This window comes from Mytilus edulis, chromosome 14, assembly GCF_963676685.1.
Source record: "Mytilus edulis chromosome 14, xbMytEdul2.2, whole genome shotgun sequence".
Lineage (NCBI taxonomy): Eukaryota > Metazoa > Mollusca > Bivalvia > Mytilida > Mytilidae > Mytilus > Mytilus edulis.
The window spans coordinates 20,916,440-20,942,824 of record NC_092357.1 but is presented as its reverse complement, the minus strand read 5'-3'; the positions used below and the strand labels follow the sequence as shown (position 1 = coordinate 20,942,824).

The 26,385-nt window shown below is 37.2% G+C and overlaps 1 protein-coding gene across 1 annotated transcript; it reads right to left on the bottom strand.

The window, feature by feature from the left end:
* Positions 1 to 19,445: 19,445 nt before the first annotated feature.
* Positions 19,446 to 23,197, bottom strand: LOC139504035 (caspase-8-like). The gene is made up of 4 exons (XM_071294090.1): positions 22,887 to 23,197; positions 21,837 to 22,081; positions 20,902 to 20,931; positions 19,446 to 19,516 (listed from the first exon to the last, which is right to left on the bottom strand). Exons 1-4 carry the CDS (start codon positions 23,195 to 23,197, stop codon positions 19,446 to 19,448), a joined length of 657 nt encoding a protein of 218 aa, XP_071150191.1.
* Positions 23,198 to 26,385: the final 3,188 nt, after the last annotated feature.

The following is a 26,385-nucleotide window of genomic DNA, read 5'->3' as shown; positions in this document are numbered from 1 at the left end:
TTTTAAACAAAATAGTTTGAGTGATAGCGTCGAAAAACTTTAAAAAAAAAATCATTCTCAGACAAAAATGATAGCTCTCTTATCAATTGGCAGCTTAATTAATCTAAATGTTTCTCGATGCTCAACCAAAACTTTCTGTGGGATAAAATCTGTTAAGTATAGTTTGTCTTTTTATGACTTGTATTTTGGCGACGGTGATTTGACCAGACTCAAGCTGGCAGCCACTTTTATCGGCCAATCAAGATAGCAGCCACTTTTTTCCAGCAGCCAATTTTGACGATATGTCTAAAAACCAAAAAATTGCATGAGACTCAAACGTTTTAAAAATCGCTAAATCTTAGTTAAATATAATTTAACGGCGGAATTCGACAATTTCGCGGCTTGTAATGATTTTAAAAGCATTTCATCACTTTTAAAATATGTATGTGAAGTTAGCTGCCGGTTTGTTATTCGATATTCGATATTCCATATCAAACCGGTTGCTAGCAGTCGGTTCAATATTAAAATTTAGTTAAAAAGTATGATTTTCATAGTTAACAGGAGTGAAAAATTACGCCGCAAATAGTTTTATGACCCCTTCAAGCTGTCGTAAATTCTCGTTGTCCCTCGTTGTCCCTCGTTGTCCTCGAATATAAACCCTTATATTAATTACATATTTGTCTTTATGTAATATGAATTTTTATCAATAAAACGACATCAAAGATTCATCAAAGATTTAATTTAATATAAAATATATAAAACTAAAACTAAAGCCAGCCACTCTAAAAACATTAAGAAATATAAATAGAAATATCTATGGAAAGCCAAAAAAAAAATAAATAAATATATATATATAGTGAAAACCTACGGGAGACCACTCAGATAACGGTGAGACCCCTGGTGTTTCAATATCCCAAATTCAACGAAATTATAGACTTTGTAGTATATAAAATTAGGTGTAGATATAAACGTGACTAAAAGGATCTGGGTTATGGGTATTAAAAATACATCAATGGGCAACTTTGAACCTCTGTGGTGGCCAGACGGGCCCGGAACCCAGAAAAATATTTAAGTGGGGAATAGCTTGGGTCAATACCTTTAAAATGAGCTAGGTCCGGTTCGGAACTTTGCCGTAGGGATATGCCGAAGAGTACCGAATGTGTGGTCGATATGAAAAATACGTAAATGGGCAACTTTGAACCTCTGTGGTGGCCAGACGGGCCCGGATCCCAGAAAAATATTTAAGTGGGGAATAGCTTGGGTCAATACCTTTAAAATGAGCTAGGTCCGGTTCGGAACTTTTCCGTAGGGATATGCCGAAGAGTACCGAATGTGTGGTCGATATGAAAAATACGTAAATGGGCAACTTTGAACCTCTGTGGTGGCCAGTGTTGTGTAAAGTAGATAAAATGCGTTGTGTATAGATCGTGTTTATTCTAACGTCTAGCCATTGCTATATAAGTAACGTCATAAATACATAAGTCAAGTAGCAACGTTAACATGTAAATATTCGCGCTAAATTCCCGACATTCTCGGGGCCGGCAAAAGTTAAAATATGAAATTATTAATTACTTTAAATGTCAATCGAATAGATATTTCTGAAAATTAAATAATTAAAATGTCTTTCTAAAACAAATTCAAATAATTCACTTATTAAATTCACTTTTAACGAAGTCTATCACTTTGGGGTAGTCGAGCTCGAACAGATGTCTCTCGTTTTGGTAGAACTCGTGTCAATCTCTCTGTTGAAGTATCATCATTTTTGTCATCTAAATTGTTAATGTTTGTTCGGATTTCGAGCGGGTACAGTATAGGGCGATCCGGATGATCCAGTTTCCATGGCAACTTGGCAGAATAACGTTCGTTTTCAAATTTGATACAGTCTTGTTGATAAGTCTTTACAAAACTCTCCTCATCGTCCTGTTGTGGTAAACGTATTCCTAACGATTCTAGATTCCAGAATTTCTCGATCTCGCTTTCCTCTGCATGGTGTGAAGTAACATTCAGAAGAACTGATGAAGTCAAGGATTTCTCTCCGTTTCTTATTACCGGTCCAGATAACAAGTAATCAATTTTTGATGCTACGGCTGTAGGTCCATTCCCTCTTATCACTTGATCTTGAACTATATCCCAATAATAATCGGCTCCTATCAAGAATGAAATTTCAAAGCAATCATCGTTATTTACCGGATGTGCGAGCTTTAAATTTTTCAAGTATGGCAAATTGCGTGTAAAGTATTTCGTCTGGTTTTGAAGTGGGACTGCAATATCTGGAACAATCAATGCATTAATGCTTACAATATCACCTTTGTCAGTATGTAGTTGAACGGTTGCTGTATCCAAATGGCGTATATTCTTTTCCTTGTCTCTAAAAGCTGACAGTTCAATTGTGTCCCTTCCGCTTGGTCTTATCTGTAATTTGTCTGCTATGCTCTGGGTGATGAATGAACGTTGGGCACCTTCGTCAAATAAAATACTTGCTTCTGTGATCTGTTTCCCGTATGCTATTGGTGCGATAGCTGTTTTCAATAAAACGCTTGTGTGTTGTGAGGTATACATTACTGCAGTTTCTGGTTCTTCTGTTTTTACCAAGCTTACAACGGTTGATTTCTCCTTGCTGTCCTGTCCTTTTCCATCTGTAGCTTGTTCCCCGCAAATACTGGTGTGATGTTTCTTGTTACATTTCTTACATCGGTTACGCGATTTACACTCGGCAACACCGTGGTTTCCTAGACAGTTGAAACATTTTTTCTTTTGCTTTACGATGTTCAGTCTTTCATTCACGTCAGAAATTATCGTGCAATCTCCCGGAAAATGTATACCAGTGCAGTAGATGCATGGACGTTTTTTGTCATTGAAACGTGGATTGTTGGTATTGAAATTTCGCTGAGTTTTATTGCGAGCTTCGGTCAGAAATGTTGCGGTAGTATGTAAACCTTCGCGGTCGGTAAATTGTCCCGCTTCAAGAATTCTCGCTTCTTTTGTGATGGCTTTTCTGAGGTTGTTTAGAGTTATATGATCGCTATCATATTCACGGGCAATACTTTTTCTCGTTTCTACTGGTAGTTTACTAATAATTATAGGTACTAATAGCGCGCCATACATTTCTTGTGTTTGACCCAAACATTCAAGACCTCTTACGTACGTTTCTAGGTGGTCTCCGTACCTCCTTAGGCTGTTTAAATCATTTGACGGTGAAGGAAGATCCATTAAAGCTTTCATGTAGGCATGAATAATCTTTTGAGGCGATCCAAAACGCTCTTTGAGCAAATTAACGGCAGTGGTGTAATTGGCATTTGTCAGTGCGAAACCTTCAATAGTTTGGGCGGCATGGCCATGGAGTTGGGCCTTCAAGTAACTAAATTTCTGTATCTCGGTCAAAGTACTGTTGAAATGAATAGTTGATTCATAGGAATCCCAAAATGTTTGCCATTGTAAAATTTCACCATCAAAGTGCGGTAAATCAAGTTTAGGTAATCTGTGATTTTGACTGCTATTTGATACTGAAGAAAAGCCTTGGTTGTACAAGTTATTTGTAGACTGCAAGTCACGATGGGTATTTTGCATGGAGCGAAAGTTATCAAAATTGGTTGGCTGTACATTAATTTCAGTTTCATTGCTGCGTATAACATTGGCATTGGTAAGCGATGAATTTGTGGGGTAAGATGGCATAAAACTATTTGCATTTGGATCTAGAGACGTTGATGCGACATTTTGAGAAATAGAATCAGAATATATTTTTCTAATTTTCCGAAGTTTGGACTCTAAATTAAACATATACTCATCAGACTCTTGAATTTCCTCTTCTACATCCTCCTCCGACGTTAAATCCAGTATCTTTTCATTCAAATCCACGATAGTCTTCTGTTTCTGTTCAACTGCATCCGAAATTAGTTTCACATCGTCTTTGTCTAAGTCCGAATTCTTTTCAATATCATCGAATTTCTTGAATAACTTTGTAACTTGCCCTCTGTGTCCTCTACGTACTGCTTTTAACTTCGATTCCATTGTTTCCGACAGTCACGGCACCATAAATGTTGTGTAAAGTAGATAAAATGCGTTGTGTATAGATCGTGTTTATTCTAACGTCTAGCCATTGCTATATAAGTAACGTCATAAATACATAAGTCAAGTAGCAACGTTAACATGTAAATATTCGCGCTAAATTCCCGACAGCCAGACGGGCCCGGATCCCAGAAAAATATTTAAGTGGGGAATAGCTTGGGTCAATACCTTTAAAATGAGCTAGGTCCGGTTCGGAACTTTGCCGTAGGGATATGCCGAAGAGTACCGAATGTGTGGTCGATATGAAAAATACGTAAATGGGCAACTTTGAACCTCTGTGGTGGCCAGACGGGACCGGATCCCAGAAAAATATTTAAGTGGGGAATAGCTTGGGTCAATACCTTTAAAATGAGCTAGGTCCGGTTCGGAACTTTTCCGTAGGGATATGCCGAAGAGTACCGAATGTGTGGTCGATATGAAAAATACGTAAATGGGCAACTTTGAACCTCTGTGGTGGCCAGACGGGCCCGGATCCCAGAAAAATATTTAAGTGGGGAATAGCTTGGGTCAATACCTTTAAAATGAGCTAGGTCCGGTTCGGAACTTTGCCGTAGGGATATGCCGAAGAGTACCGAATGTGTGGTCGATATGAAAAATACGTAAATGGGCAACTTTGAACCTCTGTGGTGGCCAGACGGGCCCGGATCCCAGAAAAATATTTAAGTGGGGAATAGCTTGGGTCAATACCTTTAAAATGAGCTAGGTCCGGTTCGGAACTTTGCCGTAGGGATATGCAGAAGAGTACCGAATGTGTGGTCGATATGAAAAATACGTAAATGGGCAACTTTGAACCTCTGTGGTGGCCAGACGGGCCCGGATCCCAGAAAAATATTTAAGTGGGGAATAGCTTGGGTCAATACCTTTAAAATGAGCTAGGTCCGGTTCGGAACTTTTCCGTAGGGATATGCCGAAGAGTACCGAATGTGTGGTCGATATGAAAAATACGTAAATGGGCAACTTTGAACCTCTTTGGTGGCCAGACGGGCCCGGATCCCAGAAAAATATTTAAGTGGGGAATAGCTTGGGTCAATACCTTTAAAATGAGCTAAGTCCGGTTCGGAACTTTGCCGTTGGGATATGCCGAAGAGTACCGAATGTGTGGTCGATATGAAAAATACGTAAATGGGCAACTTTGAACCTCTGTGGTGGCCAGACGGGCCCGGATCCCAGAAAAATATTTAAGTGGGGAATAGCTTGGGTCAATACCTTTAAAATGAGCTAGGTCCGGTTCGGAACTTTGCCGTAGGGATATGCCGAAGAGTACCGAATGTGTGGTCGATATGAAAAATACGTAAATGCGCAACTTTGAACCTCTGTGGTGGCCAGACGGGCCCGGATCCCAGAAAAATATTTAAGTGGGGAATAGCTTGGGTCAATACCTTTAAAATGAGCTAGGTCCGGTTTGGAACATTTCCGTAGGGATATGCCGAAGAGTACCGAATGTGTGGTCGATATGAAAAATACGTAAATGGGCAACTTTGAACCTCTGTGGTGGCCAGACGGGCCCGGATCCCAGAAAAATATTTAAGTGGGGAATAGCTTGGGTCAATACCTTTAAAATGAGCTAGGTCCGGTTCGGAACTTTGCCGTAGGGATATGCCGAAGAGTACCGAATGTGTGGTCGATATGAAAAATACGTAAATAGGCAACTTTGAACCTCTGTGGTGGCCAGACGGGCCCGGATCCCAGAAAAATATTTAAGTGGGGAATAGCTTGGGTCAATACCTTTAAAATGAGCTAGGTCCGGTTCGGAACTTTGCCGTAGGGATATGCCGAAGAGTACCGAATGTGTGGTCGATATGAAAAATACGTAAATGGGCAACTTTGAACCTCTGTGGTGGCCAGACGGGCCCGGATCCCAGAAAAATATTTAAGTGGGGAATAGCTTGGGTCAATACCTTTAAAATGAGCTAGGTCCGGTTCGGAACTTTCCCGTAGGGATATGCCGAAGAGTACCGAATGTGTGGTCGATATGAAAAATACGTAAATGGGCAACTTTGAACTTCTGTGGTGGCCAGACGGGCCCGGATCCCAGAAAAATATTTAAGTGGGGAATAGCTTGGGTCAATACCTTTAAAATGAGCTAGGTCCGGTTCGGAACTTTGCCGTAGGGATATGCCGAAGAGTACCGAATGTGTGGTCGATATGAAAAATACGTAAATGGGCAACTTTGAACCTCTGTGGTGGCCAGACGGGCCCGGATCCCAGAAAAATATTTAAGTGGGGAATAGCTTGGGTCAATACCTTTAAAATGAGCTAGGTCCGGTTCGGAACTTTGCCGTAGGGATATGCCGAAGAGTACCGAATGTGTGGTCGATATGAAAAATACGTAAATGGGCAACTTTGAACCTCTGTGGTGGCCAGACGGGCCCGGATCCCAGAAAAATATTTAAGTGGGGAATAGCTTGGGTCAATACCTTTAAAATGAGCTAGGTCCGGTTCGGAACTTTTCCGTAGGGATATGCCGAAGAGTACCGAATGTGTGGTCGATATGAAAAATACGTAAATGGGCAACTTTGAACCTCTGTGGTGGCCAGACGGGCCCGGATCCCAGAAAAATATTTAAGTGGGGAATAGCCTGGGTCAATACCTTTAAAATGAGCTAGGTCCGGTTCGGAACTTTGCCGTAGGGATATGCCGAAGAGTACCGAATGTGTGGTCGATATGAAAAATACGTAAATGGGCAACTTTGAACCTCTGTGGTGGCCAGACGGGCCGGGATCCCAGAAAAATATTTAAGTGGGGAATAGCTTGGGTCAATACCTTTAAAATGAGCTAGGTCCGGTTCGGAACTTTGCCGTAGTGATATGCCGAAGAGTACCGAATGTGTGGTCGATATGAAAAATACGTAAATGGGCAACTTTGAACCTCTGTGGTGGCCAGACGGGCCCGGATCCCAGAAAAATATTTAAGTGGGGAATAGCTTGGGTCAATACCTTTAAAATGAGCTAGGTCCGGTTCGGAACTTTGCCGTAGGGATATGCCGAAGAGTACCGAATGTGTGGTCGATATGAAAAATACGTAAATGGGCAACTTTGAACCTCTGTGGTGGCCAGACGGGCCCGGATCCCAGAAAAATATTTAAGTGGGGAATAGCTTGGGTCAATACCTTTAAAATGAGCTAGGTCCGGTTCGGAACTTTGCCGTAGGGATATGCCGAAGAGTACCGAATGTGTGGTCGATATGAAAAATACGTAAATGGGCAACTTTGAACCTCTGTGGTGGCCAGACGGGCCCGGATCCCAGAAAAATATTTAAGTGGGGAATAGCTTGGGTCAATACCTTTAAAATGAGCTAGGTCCGGTTCGGAACTTTGCCGTAGGGATATGCCGAAGAGTACCGAATGTGTGGTCGATATGAAAAATACGTAAATGGGCAACTTTGAACCTCTGTGGTGGCCAGACGGGCCCGGATCCCAGAAAAATATTCAAATGGGGAATAGCCTAGTAGGTCAATACCTTTGAAATTAGCTTGGACAGGTTCGAAACTTTGCCGTAAAGATATTCTTAGGAGTTCCGCATGTATGATTGTTGAAGAATCTCAATTAATGCGTTGTGTTTTCTATATTCGTTTAATTGTAGTGATAGGTGATGAATAATACAATAACGTCACTCACTATAACGTTATAGTTACAACGTTACCATAGCATAATGTTTGTACTTTGAGTTTTTTCCGACGTTCTTGGGGCCGAGAAAACTGAAGTATGTAACGAATAATTACACGGAAATGTAAGTTCACAATATAGATCAAAGAAATTTAAATTAATGTCCATCTCAAATTAAAGAATCTAGTTCCTTATTCTCAACTGATCACAACTAAAGTTCATTCATGGATTTTATTTCTGCCACATACGGTAGCTTCACTCAGCCTTATTTTCCTTATGCGTAGTAAGTTTCTTTCCTGTATCTATTTAGCGTCTTGACTCTACCAGTTGAGGATGTGCTCGTTCGTCTAGGTAGCAATTTACCTTCTTGGAAATTTTCCTCAAATGGATGATCTACTTTGTACGAGCCATTGTGATTTGTCTTGTGGTCTTCTTTTGGCAACGGTCGTACCTGAAGGTATATCATCTGAACGGTCATGTTTCCATAGCAACTTTGCCGTGGACTTTCCTTTTTCGCTGTGTTCTTGTCTTTAATGACGTTTACCATAGCTGTAGATGTTGTCGGATGGTTGATGTTTTTATTTATTAGTTATGATAACACACATCCGAACTTTGACTGTACAACGATGGGTCCTTTTCCTCTTATAACTCTGTCCTCGATAATTTACCAATAGTAGACGTCAATTTCAAAACGTTCTGCAATTAAGTTTAAATGTGTCAAGTTCCTTGTAGTCTGTGAAAACTTGTTTTAAATCGGAACGGCAATCTCTGTAACAATGAGTGTGTCGATATGGACTTTTTCTCCTGTTTCGGTCTGTAACTGTATTGTTGCAGTGTCTAATTAGTTGCGAACCTTCTGGGATAAATCTCAAATCACAGACGAATAAATGCTTACTTTCTGTAGGATTTATTTCTAATTTATCAGTTAATTTAAGTTATAAAATAAAAGAAGGCTGTGCTCCCTCGTCAAATAAGATGTTACATTCTACTTCTTGGTCGTTATTTACAACTGGTGCAGTTGTTGTTTTCAGAAGAATGTCGTGACTCTGATGTGATAAATACATTACTGTAGTCTCGTTTGATGTTCCAACTACGTTGATTGCTGACTGTTGTATTGTAGGCTGCGGTGTCACACCTGGAATTACCTCTTTTCCTTTACATATACTAGTATGATGTATTCCGTTACACTTTTTGCATCGTTCAGTAGACTGGCATGCGGCCACTTGGTGTGACCCTTAACAGTTAAAGCATAACTGTTTCTGTTTCACAATTTGATTTCTTATGTTTGCGTCTGTTACTTCAGGGCACTCCTTCGGATAGTGCTCAGCTAAACAAAATATACATGTATGTGTATTTACCTTCTTACGTGTGTCTGTGAATTTGCTCTTGTATGAATTTGATTACGTACCCATAAAAAGTGCAGTGGCGTACAATATGTCTAAATTCATGACTCCATCGCCAGCTTCAAGTATTTCAATCTCTTTAGTTATTTCTTTTCGTAGATTTTTCAGTATCAAGTTACATCTCCCGCGTTTTCTTGCAATAGATTTTCTTATGGCAATCGATAACTTGTCCAAAACTAAAGCGAACCATACATCTCAGGTGTTTGACAAAGTGACTCTAATCCTCGCACATATGATTCAAGTTTGTCTCCGTAAGACCTCAAGCTAAATACATCATTTGTCGGTGCGGGTAAGCTCATGAGTGATTTCATGTAAGCATTAAAAATTTTGTGTGGGTTTCAAAATCTCTCTCTTATCAAACAAACGGGTGTCTCATAATTGGCGTATGTAAGAGCAAATCCTGCTATGGTTTGGGCGGCGGTTCTTATAAGCTGGGCTTTCAGATAACTAAATTTCTGTATTGGTGTAAGGCTACTATTTTAGTGTATAGTACATTCGTAAAAGTCCAAAAATGTGCTCCACTGCAAAACATACCCGTCAAAATGTGGCTAATCTAATTTAGGTAATCTATGGTTTATATTACTAAATACATTTGGTAGTTGGGCTGGTGGTTGTATATACGAACATTCTTCCTGCTCTGTTGCCGACATGTATTGCCTTTAAAGTCAGTCACGGTAACATAAATGTTACAGAATCTCAATAAATGCGTTGTGTTTTCTATATACGTTTAATCGTCATGATAGCTTATGAATAATACAATAACGTCACTCACTATAGCGTTATGGTTACAACGTTACCATAGCAAAATGTTTGTATTTCGCGTATTTTCCGACATGATTATTATGAAAATTATGTTAAGGCACAACTTTAAACCCCAATAGCGGTCAGAATTGCCATGATCCCAGAAAAATATTAAAGCTCGGAACTTTGCCGTAAGGATATGCTAAGAAGTTCCGAATATATGGTTTGTAAGTAAAGTACGTTATATGAATTTCGGAACCACTGTAATGCAGATGGCTCAGGATTATATAAAAAAGTAGTGAATAGCCTGGGTTCATACCAGTGGTGTAAAATAGAGAGTGCTGTCACACTTTCAATTTTAGTAATTAACAGTGAACGTGAAAGGAAGAAGGTGACAGGGAAAAAGAAAGTGACGTCATATCAGTAAGTAAAAGTAATGACATTACACAGGTAAATTAGCGTCATGGTGTAAAAGTTAAAGTAGTCTGATTTAAAACTGTTTACTAAGGTGTTTAACGTTTTAGGATAAGGTGTGTAAGGGTAAGGGGTGTTAGGGTTATAATTTGAATAGGAGTACAGGGTGATGTTTTTTAAATCGAAAAATAAACAGAATATAGAAATATTTTTATAAGTATTAAGATTATGATGGCATCTTATATTCATTGATCTGAATACCTTTGTCACAAAAGAAAAACAAAAATGGAAGGACCTGCCAACAAGCGAGGTGAACCAAATTATTGACACTACAAGTGTGGATGAAATATTTTGTGATAGTTACCTACTAATCTTGAGGTCAAGGAAGTTGGTAACAAGTAAGATGTGGGCTTATAGTGTCTTGTAGTACGAAACGAGAACGTTGGAAGGACCGTTCATCAGACGTACGATCGCCTACACCCTAATTAGACATAAAACCGCGTAGAAGTACGTGTCCTTGTTTTCCTTTTCACATCTAATAAACATTATATTAAAAAAAAATACCAGTGGTGGTTAGGGGTGTAAAATTGAAAAATAAATCATCATAAAAGACATGTGTGTGTAAGGTATTAATTTATTAAATGAACAATGGCATTAACAAACAAAAATATACCGGGTCCGCCTAGATTGTCATTTAATATACATAATATACATAATAAAGAGGTTGCGCTAGGTTTATAAAGACAATACCAACTGGACATTTACAAATAACGGTAAACTAACTACATCGAATGGTAAAGGATTTGGGGTTAAAAGGATATAGTATAAACCCAAAAAGAAGTGTTGGTAAAGCTTATTGAAGACAAAACGCATCAAGTGTTACCCAATAGAGATGTGTTCACAAAAAATGAATTAATACTAAAAGAAACTTGGTATACCTTATAGATCTAGGTAAAGGAAAAAAGATTTCAACAAGACATAGCTAAGGAACCTGTTATTAAGGTGAAAGATGGTAGAAAAGAACTACAGTGCTCATTGGACCATTTGTTAATTTATTTTTAAGGCAAGTCGAAGTGCTTTACATCACAACTTAAAGTAGGCATCGAAGGTGCTTCTAGTACAGTTAGTAAAAACAAACCTTGCAACAGGTGACAGTCCACGTTTTAGGTCAACTCAAGTTAGTATTACTGAATCAACCAACTAAGACACTGAGCTAACAGTAATGATAGAAAAGGCAAAAGAAAGCATCGTAACTTACATGCGTGATGGAAGTGAGTGAACGTAAGTCATATTGTAGAAGTACACCTTCATATGGATAATTTGTGTCCCTGAAGTGTAAGTCTTACCTATGCCTTTCAGTAAAACTAGCACAGAAGAAGGCCATTATTAACGTGAGCTCAAAATCACATCATGAAGAGGTGGATCAGAAAAGTACATTTTTCGAGTGAGTCAATACAAAAAATAGGAAAGGAGTTGAACAAAAAGGGGAAGGGGCTAGTTATGTCCTTGAAACATATTGACCACATTTTAAAGGCTAATTACTACCATGTATACTTTACGTGTTTCGGTATGGTGTTGAAATAAACAACAACTATTAAGAAAAATTGTGTAGTGTACCCGTTACGAATTCAAAGAACATCAGAAAGAATAGAACTCACACAAACATGTTGTATTTAACCAATGCTACTAAACAACATTAATGTTGGATAAAAAGTTTATCACATTTGTTCAGTCCCAAAGTGTCATTCCACAATGGTAAAGTGTGTTTGTCGAAGATGTATGAACCACTGTTGAAGTGAGGATTTTTAGACGAACATTTAGTGTATCGTGATAATCGGAATGGAGTGAAAATCGAGATTCCAGAAGAAGATACCTTTACAATATCTTACAACATAGTACAAACGTAAAATGCGATTTCCTTATGTTATTTATGGTGACATTCAATGTAGCTCAGAACAGATAGACACTTGCCAACCTGACAAATTAAAAGCTTACAAGGATGGTAACCAACAAAATACACCTTCTGGTTTTACTACCGTGTCAAGTATGCTCATGGGGAATACAAAGAAACAAAAGTGTACTCAGTGGAAGACATTATCAAAAGATTTGTGGTTTGCATGGAAGAGATAATGAAGGAGATTGCAGACATGTACATTGATAAAAAGACCTGGTGATGACTGAAGAAGATCCCCAATGTTTTACAGCGAGTTAAGATTGTCACATGTGCGATGACGAATTAGATGACGACAAAGTACGTGATCACGAGCACTTGACAGGTAAGTATCGTGGTGCAGCAGATAAAAAATTGTAACTTAGACTGTCAATTATCTATCTTTGTTCCCATTGTGTTTCATTACTTAACAGGGTATGACCCCACTTGTTCGTACAGGCGTTGGGGTTTACCGATGGTAAAGTGAATTGCATTCCCAACACTGATGAAAAGAACATATTTTTTTTTCTAAGAAAGTGGATGGGTAAGAAATGCTTTTCATTGATTCGTGTAGGTTTATGATAAATTCGTTCGACACCTTATATAGGTAGCTAAGAATGTAAAGTTGAACCAAATTTAAGGTATGAATGTCGTGATTTGGGTAGTACAATGAATAAGTGATAAAAAAATGTTTATCTCACGATTTCATGAAGGGTCATTACAACATGACGAAAACACAACTAATATCTGCTGACCGACTAAACAATGAACACATTAGTGTGGCTGACTATGCTCATGTACAACATGTGTTTACCATTTTTTTTAGAAATTTGAAACAGTGTTGTTCCCACGGGTTGGTATTAACCAAAATGCATCGTTTGTCAAAATTTTAACAATCAATTTGGCTTAAAATTTTCATTGACCTGAACACTAACCTTAGAATCATAGCCAGCATCGTATCTGAAAAGTATTCTTTTAAACTGATGAACAACTCAATGTTTGAAAATACCCTGGAAAAGACACGTTAATGGGTGAATATAATATTAATGACTACTGATAGGCAACCGTTGAAACTAATAGCTAAACCCAACTGTGACCAAATCGTGGTGTATAACGAGTCCATGGTAGTAGTAAACATAAAGAAAACCAAACTAACGTTTGACAAGCCTGTATACTAAGGAGCATTCATCTTAGACATTTTAACGATTTTAAATGTACGACATTCATTTGGACTTTGTGCGTAAAACCAACGGGAACAAAGTTCGACTACTGTTTACCGACACTGATAGTTAAGCATATTAAATTCAAACCGACGACTTTTACAAAAACATATCTCACATTCAAAACAAAATTGACACATCAAACTATTGTATGGACAATCCGTTTTTTCCGACAACGTCAACAAAAAAAAAGATTGGTATGCATGTGGTGGTCAAATGATGGCTAACTTTATAGAGCTTCTTACAAGATGTGCTAATATCGAATGGATGATGGTCAACACACCAGGAAAGCCAAAGGAACGAAGAAACAAGTCAATTGACAGAAAATTACATTTAACAATTATAAGACGTATTTGGTGACCTTTTAACCCTTCCATTATGAGACCTGGAACCCATTGGACGTGTTAGTTTAAGACGACAACCAGCAAAGTGTATTGTGATTCTTACGGACTTTCATTCCCCCTTACGTAATGGCAAATTACTTGAAACTTAAGATCTACTACATCACCGATGAACTTCAGATAAGAGCACCAGTGATCTGTGGACACTTTTGTTTGTACATTGTTTTTGTCACAATTGTTGTCTGAAGGAAAACCTTGATGAAGTTGCGTTTCCAGGACAGACAAATTTGGACTTTATGGAAATTGAGAAATAAATAGGAGTCAATTGCTTGAAGAATTAAACATGAACAACAATTGTATCACTAACATTAAATCTCCGAATAATAATACGGATGCTGCAACAAAACGACGAGTCATGCGTCAATTGAAATACTATAGGAAACAATTAAAATTACAATTACAATCCGCGTGTAACCAGATGTAGAGGGATCTAAAATGACTAGAGAAAGGATATGATACAACCATTAAAGAACTCGAGAAAAAGGAAGATGAGTTTAAGACCACTCTGCACCAAGAACTGGAGGTAAATCAGATTAAAAACTCGACACATAAAACATTAATGAACTCTTGAAACTTTAGTTGTCAATAGAAGCTTAAGAGCAAAACAAGGAAGATCTAGAGAGTCTGAGGATGTGTATTATATCGAAACATGCTGATGGGAGATTAAAAGCCGTTAGTGGTTTATTATTTAATAAAGACGTAGCCCAGATGTTTAAGAGCCTTCACCACAATACTCGCATAACGAAAGTATCCTTTATAATCTTGGGCAAATTGTCAAAGACTATACTTGCTAAAAGGTTGGTACTCCATATATATATCTGATTGTTTGAATCAAGAGTTTAGGTTACCCTTTTCATCGAACAAAGACCTGTTTCACCCCAAACCTGTTTTGTTTTCGCAAGACCTTTCCAATGCGATTCAAATCCTGAACCGTCTTTTTAAATGAAGGTTCATAAAAAGAACCTTGTTCTTCTTCGTCAGTAAAATCCTTGATGCGATACCTTTGGGCTAAAGTGTTTAGCACTTAGGACAACAGTTAAGACTTTTCTCGGTCCACCTTTTTAAACATTCTTTTCTTTAAAGTTTTAAAACTGTGTCCGTCCCCTACTTTAAATTTAACCTACTTCAATGAAAGAAGGTTACCATACAAGTTTCGTACACTTTATATTCGTGTTCTTTTTTAATAGTATTATTAGAAGCCATCTTAATTGATCTATATTTGGAGGTGTTGCACTAATGAAGGCGATTATCCACTATAGGGAATCTAAGGTGTGCCTTAACGTACTTTTCATATTAACCACACATGTTTTTGGAATTCTTAGGCTTATCTCTACGGCAAAGTTTCGAACCGGACCTAGCTCATTTTAAAGGTATTGACCCAGGCTATTCCCCACTTAAATATTTTTCTGGGATCCGGGCCCGTCTGGCCACCACAGAGGTTCAAAGGTGTCCCTTAACGTAATTTTCCGTATTAAACACACATTCGGTACTTTTCGGCATATACCAACGGCAAAGTTTCGAACCGGACCTAGCTCATTTTAAAGGTATTGACCCAGGCTATTCCCCACTTAAATATTTTTCTGGGATCCGGGCCCGTCTGGCCACCACAGAGGTTCAAAGGTGTCCCTTAACGTAATTTTCCGTATTAAACACAGTCACATTCGGTACTTTTCGGCATATACCAACGGCAAAGTTTCGAACCGGACCTAGCTCATTTTAAAGGTATTGACCCAGGCTATTCCCCACTTAAATATTTTTCTGGGATCCGGGCCCGTCTGGCCACCACAGAGGTTCAAAGGTGTCCCTTAACGTAATTTTCCGTATTAAACACACATTCGGTACTTTTCGGCATATACCAACGGCAAAGTTTCGAACCGGACCTAGCTCATTTTAAAGGTATTGACCCAGGCTATTCCCCACTTAAATATTTTTCTGAGATCCGGGCCCGTCTGGCCACCACAGAGGTTCAAAGGTGTCCCTTAACGTAATTTTCCGTATTAAACACACATTCGGTACTTTTCGGCATATACCAACGGCAAAGTTTCGAACCGCACCTAGCTCATTTTAAAGGTATTGACCCAGGCTATTCCCCACTTAAATATTTTTCTGGGATCCGGGCCCGTCTGGCCACCACAGAGGTTCAAAGGTGTCCCTTAACGTAATTTTCCGTATTAAACACACATTCGGTACTTTTCGGCATATACCAACGGCAAAGTTTCGAACCGGACCTAGCTCATTTTAAAGGTATTGACCCAGGCTATTCCCCACTTAAATATTTTTCTGGGATCCGGGCCCGTCTGGCCACCACAGAGGTTCAAAGGTGTCCCTTAACGTAATTTTCCGTATTAAACACACATTCGGTACTTTTCGGCATATACCAACGGCAAAGTTTCGAACCGGACCTAGCTCATTTTAAAGGTATTGACCCAGGCTATTCCCCACTTAAATATTTTTCTGGGATCCGGGCCCGTCTGGCCACCACAGAGGTTCAAAGGTGTCCCTTAACGTAATTTTCCGTATTAAACACACATTCGGTACTTTTCGGCATATACCAACGGCAAAGTTTCGAACCGGACCTAGCTCATTTTAAAGGTATTGACCCAGGCTATTCCCCACTTAAATATTTTTCTGGGATCCGGGCCCGTCTTGCCACCACAGAGGTTCAAAGGTGTCCCTTAACGTAATTTTCCGTATTAAACACACATTCGGTACTTTTCGGCATATACCAACGGCAAAGTTTCGAACCGGACCTAGCTCATTTTAAAGGTATTGACCCAGGCTATTCCCCACTTAAATATTTTTCTGGGATCCGGGCCCGTCTTGCCACCACAGAGGTTCAAAGGTGTCCCTTAACGTAATTTTCCGTATTAAACACACATTCGGTACTTTTCGGCATATACCAACGGCAAAGTTTCGAACCGGACCTAGCTCATTTTAAAGGTATTGACCCAGGCTATTCCCCACTTAAATATTTTTCTGGGATCCGGGCCCGTCTGGCCACCACAGAGGTTCAAAGGTGTCCCTTAACGTAATTTTCCGTATTAAACACACATTCGGTACTTTTCGGCATATACCAACGGCAAAGTTTCGAACCGGACCTAGCTCATTTTAAAGGTATTGACCCAGGCTATTCCCCACTTAAATATTTTTCTGGGATCCGGGCCCGTCTGGCCACCACAGAGGTTCAAAATTGTCCGGAGGGTTGTCACCATCAATTAAGCAGTCGCTGGTAGGTGTTCACTATACATTAATTTCTTTTCTTTTTTGGCTTTCCATAAATATTTCTATTTATATGTCTATATGTTTCTGGAGTTATCAGATTTTGTTTCATGTTTTATATATTAAATTACATCTTTGGTGAATCTTTGGTAATGTTTGATTGATAAAAATCTATATAACATAAAGACAAATATGCAACTTGTATCAGGACTGCTAGCAGCCGGTTGGATATTGAATATCAATTATCGCATGTCAAATAACGAACAGACCGCTAACTTCACATACATATTTAAAACGGAATGAAATGCTTTAAAAATCAGTAGAAACCGTGAAATTATCGATTTCCGCTGTTAGATTGCATTTAACTAAGATTTAGAGATTTTTGGAACGTTTGAGCCTCACGCAGTTTTTTGGTTTTTAGACATATCATCAAAATTGGCTGCTGGAAAAAAGTGGCTGCTATCTTGATTGGTCGATAAAAGTGGCTGCCAGCTTGAGTCTGGTGGTGATTTGCTATGGACTTGCATGTAGCTCATTGCCGTTATAATTTTAATTACCTGCACTTTCATGATTTACATGTAATAGTAAATAAGGGACCGACCATTAAACTTCAAAAGCTTTTTTTTTCCAAAAAAAAAAAACATTGGGATCCCAAACCTTGATTAAAGAAAATATTGTGGTCAAGCAGATGACCAAAAAAAGGTTCTGACTCAGACAAAAAACCATAACCCCCCCCCCCCTTTTGAAGTTAAATGGTGGATCAAAGAGGAAGCGGCTGCAATACAGATTCTAAAATTGCTTACACACTACAACTCGAGAACTCAAGAAAAAAAAATCAGTTTCTTAGCCATAAACAAAAACTTTCACGGAAATTTTCCTTGTCCAAACTATCGGCAAACAGGAGCAAGGTAGGGCATGATCTACCCATTTGTTATCTCGCTTTATAAATGTTGTTGTTTTGTACATAGAAGAGGGGCGGATTTTCAGGACGACGTTTTTTTTTTTTTTTTTTGTTGCTAAAATTCTAGATTGGACCTTTATTTTCGCGTGATTACCGGATGACACCCCCTTCAACCGCCCCTCTTACCAGTTGTGCCACTGCTTACGGGCATACGATAAAGTTATAGGGGAGGTAATGACGTTGCCAACGTAAATTGTTATTTTCGCGACGTCAAAAGTAAAATCACAAAAATACTGAACTCCGAGGAAAATTCAAAACGGAAAGTCCCTAATCAAATGTCAAAATTAAATGACAAAACACATCAACTGTCATATTCCTGTCTTGGTACAGGCATTTTCAAATGTAGAAAATGGTGGATTGAACCTGGTTTTATAGCGCTAAACCTCTCACTTGTATGACAGTCGCATCAAATTCCGTTATATTTACAACGATGCGTGAACAAAACAGACACAATAGGTAAAATAGTCAAAATATGGGTACAGCAGTCATCACTGTGTTACAATCTCAAAACAAACAAACTGTGACTTATCGGAAAAAGATTCAGTTTTCGACTGGTTTTTATCATTCAAACTGATTTAACTTGAAAACGAGTTCATGGACCCCTCTTTTAAAAAATGACATTTGGTTTAAATACGTATGAAGATTACATGTATGTGTCCCAATTTTCATGAAAAAGTCAATAGTGCAATTTTTTTAAATTTGATAAATATACAGCAAAAACATGACGTTTTTTTCTACATTCATGAACATTTGATAAATATGAGTTATTTGTAAAAATAAAATGTACAAATTTATAGAATATTTAAATAAAACAGAAATTACAAATAATTTAGCAAAAAACAGCTTGTGTTTATCTTTTAAAACAAAAAAGTTATGTATTTCTGTCGAAAGGAAAAATACGTCAATAAATCCGAATTTTGAGGAAATATCTGAAATTTCAACCTCAATTTACTCAAAAAGTAGCACATAATGGTATGTATAGATTATAACATGGCCTTTTCCATATTGGCCCTGGTATCATCCCGAGACTCCCATATCGGCCTCGAGGCATTAGCCGAGGGCCGATATGGGTCGAGGGATGATACCAGGGCCAATATGGAAAAGACATGTTATAATCTATAATTTATTACATATCTAAGTTCTGCAGAATAGAGACACAAAGTTCAATTATACCAATTTAATGAAACATAACAGGTAAAATTTTAAATTTTGTATCACAAGAGTGTCGTCAAGGACGCAATGACGTGACGTCATTTGGAATCAGGGCACAATATCAATATCGTCTTTTTTGCCCCGTGCAATTTTGAGGTTATTGCATATGCAAAACCCAACGTATTCGTAACAAATATGTGATAAATTTGTTTATTACATATTTGATTTAATCAGGTAAAAAATAGCCTATATGCAATTCATTATGGGATCAAAACTGTATGAATATAATTGTGTATACATTTTTATAAAGATGTTTGAAATTATGGTAAATAAGCGTGTTTTTTTACATTTGAAAGTCATGTGACAAAGTGCACCATACCTCTAGGTTTTGACGTCATTTCATAAAGTGGTACTGTGACAGGCGGACCTGAAATACAATAATATAGAATGTATCATGTAGGCCCGAGACCACAATTAATTCCTCTATCGTTTTGTCGCATTAAAACAAAATTCCATGTGTTTTTTGTGTGTGTAATATACATTACAAGTCCAAAAATATATCCAATTTTCAGAAAAATTTAATGTGTACATCCTACAGATTTGGCCAATACACATCCATACCCCTATAGACAAGTAAAGAGATGTTCCGAAAAGTGTTAATATTTATACCTTTTTACACCTGGCCTAATCACTCTTTCCATATCAAAATCAGTTAAAATAAAACATCCAAAAGTTTATTTAATCTCTCTTCTTTCATCTCCACCCCATAAAACTAAGAAATGTATGAGAAAAGAAAAGAAAAAAAAATAAAGAAAAAATACACTTTTATTATTTAAAGGGAACTATATTCGTACGAAAAGCGGGATCGAAAAGCGGGATAATTAATTGTGGTCTTGGGCCTGTTGTCTGGCGACGGACGATAACTCCTAAATTCATACCAGTCCCAATAAAAATTGTCTTAATATCAAACAGCTATCGTATCTGCGTTTGCTTGCTTCTCTTGTCAGGCTAGTGATACTGTGGAAGAACTATAGTAGGTATACCACTCGGCCACCGAGTTCTTAATATTTTAAAGCTATATAGTTTTCTAATTGGATTACATCCAATAATATAATGTATTGTTATTACAGGGTATTATTTTGGATTACAATATATACTTCGAAATAAAGAATCCGTAACCCTTAGATTGTTTTTTGTGTATTGCCCCGAAACAAGACTACAATAATATACATAATATAATTCCTGACAAAACTTTGTTTTTCTATTATAATACATTAAAACAAGCATATGAAATCAATATTTATTTTTCGTAATATGAATTGTTAAAAATTAGACCGTTAGTTTTGTCATGTAAATTATCATGTCGGGACCTATTATAGTGAACTTTACAGTATATTTGTTTCCCTTATTGTTGAAGGTCGTAAGGTGACCTAATATTGTTTATATCTTCTTAATTCAAACTGTGGTGGAAAGTTGCCTCGTTGGCAATCATACCACATGTTCTTATTTTTCTATATACTTGTATTATCAGTATCATTAGACACTTTGACAAATTACATCAACTACAAACACAGTACACCCAGTGTTGTCAAGTCTCGAGACTCAAATATTTGTATGCTTATTCGGCGGCATTTTCCTTTGATCTACTGTTTTTTTTCTTTCTTTTTGATCTTTACAATTTTTGCCAAAATCTCACATTTGTTTAATGAAAACTTGACACCCAACCCCCCAATTATCATCCCTCTTATTATTCCCATTTTATCATATATATTATATTAGAAAACACAATGCTATGTAACTATGTGACTTTACCTGGAGGGATAGGTCTGTCTGGAACTATAGCTGAAATCAAATAAAAATAAGAAATGTTATATGTAAAACAAACTACTAGTAATTTGTGAAAAATAACATGGAACTCAGAACAATGTTGTCTGTGTTGTCAGTTTCAAGGATTAACAAAACAAAATAGTTTTTGGCCATATATATGTGAATGGCATTTTTTTTAACTGTTTAATATAATATAAATGTAACGTAGTAAACAACAATACTTTGTAAGCAACAAACATTCTCGGAAAACGTATGTATACCAGGAAATGCAGGGGCGGCTCCAGCCTTTAAAAAAAGGGGGGTTCCCAACCAAGGATAAAAAGGGGGGTCCAACTATATGTTCCCATTCAAATGCATTGATCAGCCAAAAAAAGGGGGGTTCCAACCCCCGGAACCCCCCCCCCCCCCCCCCCACCCGCTCTGGATCCGCCACTGAAATGTTTTAACGTGTGATTTTTTTGTTTTAGCGACTTTCCTTGATATGTGTATCCAACAGCGTGAACTACTGAGCTTCATATCGAACTAGACTTATTTATAATTGACTTCGGATAAATGTCATACACTTATTTCGTTTTGGTGACATGATTTGCCTGTATCATTTGACACTGGACGTAAACATAATCATCATCAACACGTTCATTGACACTTAATAACTAGACCTACTAAGTCTCCAAGAGTGCTCTAGAGATTCAACCAATCCCTCCATCACAGAGTGCATACCTTCACTATCACTCATAAAATAGAAGCTTTACTTGGATCATTAATCAGCTCATCAACTTCTATACAAAATGGTTACCATTTTAATTAGAACTTTGGTGGATGGTTGTCTCATTGGCAATCATACCACATCTCCTATTTTTTTTATACTTCTGTGAGGTTTAATTTTATGTTTATTATTTCCTTGACTCAGTTGTACATACCCTGATACTTATCAACGAGATCTACCAAGTCTCCTCTGTTCTCCAGAGATTTCACCATTTCCTTCAATAGATTTGTATGATCTATTTCTATTATCCCCCTTTTTTCTAGAAGTACAAATAGGTCCAATGCTGATTTGATAGTTGCTTTCTCTTGTTGCGTTAGTTTAAATACACGGGGAGAAAAGGAAGCTAAAAGTTCTACGTCATCAGATGCCAAATCTTTGGATATTGTGTAAAGTAAAATCCTGTAAAATAAGGTACTATTTCATCACTTCTGGTATGATACGTCATTCCGAAATCATGTTTGTTACTCTAAAATTATAATTTGAAGCAGGTTATTTTCCTTTGTCGGCAGTAGAACTGCGTCTTGCAATGCAGCTCATTGAAGGGTCGACGCTTTGCGGTATTAATTTTTTGATGATTTAAAGATATTAGTTGGTTTAAAACATGTATATGCATTTAGAAATTGTAAATGTTATTTTTTCTTGTATAAAGCTGGAAATATTTGTTTATTGAAGAAAGACATAGTTTACTTTCAAATTCATACCGCTGCTATGCACTCCAGCGAACCAACTATTTCAAGAAAGTAACTCGAATTTAATTGTAATTTTAAAATCAGGTTGGGGCTTTCGTTAGTGAATTTTAAGAATGTCCTACATTCCTGTAATATTAGTTCCTATATATGGTGATACATGTAACTCTTGTTTATATATTAGAATAACAAATCTCGTGTTGATTTCTTTGTAAAATAAAATAAAACGACTGACATTTGCCGATATTTGTACTGTCTTACTTTATAATAATGATATAAAAGTAGAGCATTTCCGATATTGTATTCTATAATGTCTCCTTAAAGCTTGGTAAGCACTAGAAGGGTTCCGAGTGAAACGATATTTGCAAGCAAGCAAACGAGATAAGCAAGACGGCAAAAGTGGACTTCGCCATCTTATTGTTGCGTTAGAGCTGTAGGGATTGATGGCAGTCTCATCAATACAGCTGAAATATTTGGGACTACATATACATGGTCAATATGATAACTGGGATCATTACCTAAAAGGTCTGACACTGTCATTATGTTGGCCCATTTCTTTTTCAATTTGAGTTGGGTTCAACCCAAGTCGCCCGACGAGATCTGTTCGTCCCATTAACTCAAAACATTCTGCAAGAAACCGGCCATTATGAAAGGCAACATGTTTATTGTTTTCAATAGCACTAAACAAGTCTAAGGCATTGATTGCTGGCATTAACTTATGTAGACATGCCACGTCTTTCATTAGGAATTTTAGATTGTCCATATCATCACTATCTAAATCACTACATATGTCCACTAGTATGTCTTTAGTAAGGCAGGTTAAAGCCATTGTATAATGTTGAAATGTGACAAAACAGAAATAGAATTTTTTTCAGTCTTTGTTTTTCTTGTTCAATGTTGCCAGCTAAATCACTCTGCAAAAGAAAATGCAATTTGTTGAATATCTCATAAAATTTCCAGACGCCTTCTTTTTAATAAATTGTTTGATTCTAATATTCTCGAGAAAAAGAAAAAAAATCTGGTAGAGAAGGAAAAATGAAAAAAACAGTGTGTTTCCATTGAAAACTTGGTGGACAATACTTGATCCTTTTACATGTAGTAATTAAAAAAACAACTTTTGTTGTCTGTCTTCACAACGTAACACAACTTAACTCGTCAGATAGATACAAAGCAGAAATACATCTACTTGTAACAAAACATAGAGTGGGCGTGGCAGGGTACTTATACATCCCCACAAGAAAAAGACACTCAGTACATATCTGAGAGTACTCGCAGTTACTGACAGTTGGTTCAAAGCCAATAAGAACTAATAAAACAAAATTCATGCATCTAAGAGTAAAACATCAATCAGTACACATCCAACATCCAATGAATTTAGAGTAAAGAGGTCATTAACAGTCAGAGAAAAACATGACCTTGTGCAATGCCAAAACACAGAGTATATGCATAAACAAATAATACTTAGTTTGATTTTAATTTACAGACAACAAAATAAATATCAATACCAATAAAAAACAATATTCAAAGATCTTATTTTAGCGTTGAGTTGGTAACTCTTTATGATAAGTCTATCTAAAGGATCGATAAGTTATAAGTTAAACCGGACCGAACTTAAATTCCGGGCTCTGTAAACAACATCTGCGTAAAAATTAGGATGCAATTGCTATCCCGTTTGAAATAGGTTTTCTACAGGTGTTTTACTCACAGGGTCAAAATCTAAAAGTTGTCAAATCCTACTGGATATTGAATATGAACGAGTGTATATCAAATGCTTATAGTATTGCTTCATAATTTTGTTTATTTTCACCGAAATTGTATTCGGGAAGACATACTGTTTTTCAAGCCGTTTTAATACAAAATTGCATACGGGTTTTTTTCTTCAAATTTTGTATCAAAAACATCCCTTAACCAAATAAAATCCTTTGTATCCAAAAGACAATACATAGCTGTGCATCCAACATAATTTTGGTTAATGATGTCCTTCTAAAACATTTTGGGGATAATTACTGAAATTTTTGCAAAACCTGTCAAAACTTCGGTTATCGGCTATTTTCAGGCGTTTATAATATTGTAGGAACATAAACGTACACATACTGGGCTTGGATATGCTTTGCATTGATGGTCAGATCAAATGTTTTTGAACGTCATTGGAATTCGTACTATACGTGCTTTTTCATTGGAAACTGGGATTTCACAATGCGTTCTTAAAGGCACGAAACTCCATAATTCGAAGAAACATGTAAGTAATAATTGCAAGACGTTTTGAAAATTGTAGTGAAATAAATGCAGGCAAAATGGTCCTTCATCTTTGGTATTTTGGTGCTTCTCCTTTGTGCCTGATCAGTCTGACCAAAGCCAGCCCCACTATCCACTAGCGTTTGTAGGGACGCAAATGAATAGTGGGGACTGGCTTTAGTCAGACTGAAACTTAATACAACTGTTCTAACAAAAACAAGAAATTCTGTATCATAGTGTTAAACAAATCAATAGCATTCTAATGAAATGAAAAAATAAGTACACCAGCGCAAGTTTGGTCGAAGAAAGACTCTTAACAAAAACACACGAAAGGCAAAATCAATGTTGGATAGGTGTGGGCAGAACAAAATAGGGTTTTGAATGTTTAAAGTTTATATGTACAGTAAATTTACAAATAAGTAACATGATAGCAATAAAATCGGTCTATTCGAATGGCATTATGGTCCATCTCAAAATGTACAATACTGAAAATAGCCTCGTTTTCCTAATCCATTTCCGTACGGGAGTTTCTTCCTCTTATCTAGCCTATTTTTTGAGAATCATGGGCTTTCATTTCAGTGAGAACAATTTGGCTCTGATAGTTCATTCTTTGGTACAATTCCTTCGTTCTGTGTCAAATGAAATTGGTAATTTGTAGTAATACCGAATATATACAAATCCTTTTCAAACAGGATAGGAAACCTACCTCACATGCAGCATGTTGTACACGTAAAATGGCGACCAGAATACACGGATCGGATAATAACCTTTATGAGGATGTATAAGTACCCGTCCACGTCCAATCTGTGTTTTTGTTAGATGAATTTCTATTTGTATCCATCTGATGAATTATGCCTTTTCAAATGATTTTTATAGTTTGTTCTTATGTTGTACTGTTACACCACTGTCTCAGGTTATGGGAGGATTGGCGCCTTCATACCCGTTTAACCCCGCTACATTCTATATGTGCCTGTCCCAAGTCGGAACCTGTAATTGAGTGGTTGTTGTTTGTTGCTCTTTATCATATTTGTTTTTCGTTATTGTATAGCATGTTCTTGTTTTGTGCTGTTGCAACACTGTCACAGGTGAGGAGGAGGTTTTGACGCCATCTAACTAGTTTAACCCCACCACATTCTGTATATGCCTGTCCTAAGTCAGGAGCCTGTAATTCACTGGTTGTCGTTTGTTGCTGTGTAACATATTTGTTTTTCGTTCATTTTTTTGTACATATATTAGGCTGTTAGTTTTCTCGTTTGAATTGTTTTACGTTTGTCATTTCAGGGCCTTTTATAATAGCTGACTATGCGGTACAGGCTTTGCTCATTGTTGAAGACCGTACGGTGACCTATAGTTGTTAATTTCTGTGTCATTTGGTCTCTTGTAGAGAGTTGTCTCATTGGCAATCATACCACATTTTCTTATTTGTATAATAATCGCGCAGACGACTGTTTTACGATTGAGTAATCTTTGTTTATTATGTATAATATTGGTAAACAAATAGAGAATTTAATTTAGTTAATAGAAAATAAAAGGATATGGAGTAAATGTACATGGGACAAAATCGCACACAATTTAAATCGCTATTTATGCTTTAATACTTGTGGTAATATTGCGAAATTAAATATACGCATATTTATAAGAAATGCCAATTTCACCAAAAATAAGTACATTCGAAAAAAGTACATACACAGTACATTTAACTCATGTTGTATATTATCTTGCGGTTTCAATCGTTATGTTAAGAGTCTAATGCTTTCTTAACTTTTATGTTTCGGATGTCAA

Excerpts from the sequence above, each read along its gene's own strand:
- LOC139504035 (XM_071294090.1), bottom strand. The coding sequence starts at position 23,197 with ATGGCTTTAACCTGCCTTACTAAAGACATACTAGTGGACATATGTAGT. Across the intron at positions 20,932-21,836 it reads TCTCGTTGATAAGTATCAGG|CTATAGTTCCAGACAGACCT; the intron begins GTATGTACAACT and ends ATTTGATTTCAG. Across the intron at positions 19,517-20,901 it reads AGACAGACCTATCCCTCCAG|GTCCGCCTGTCACAGTACCA; the intron begins GTAAAGTCACAT and ends ATTGTATTTCAG.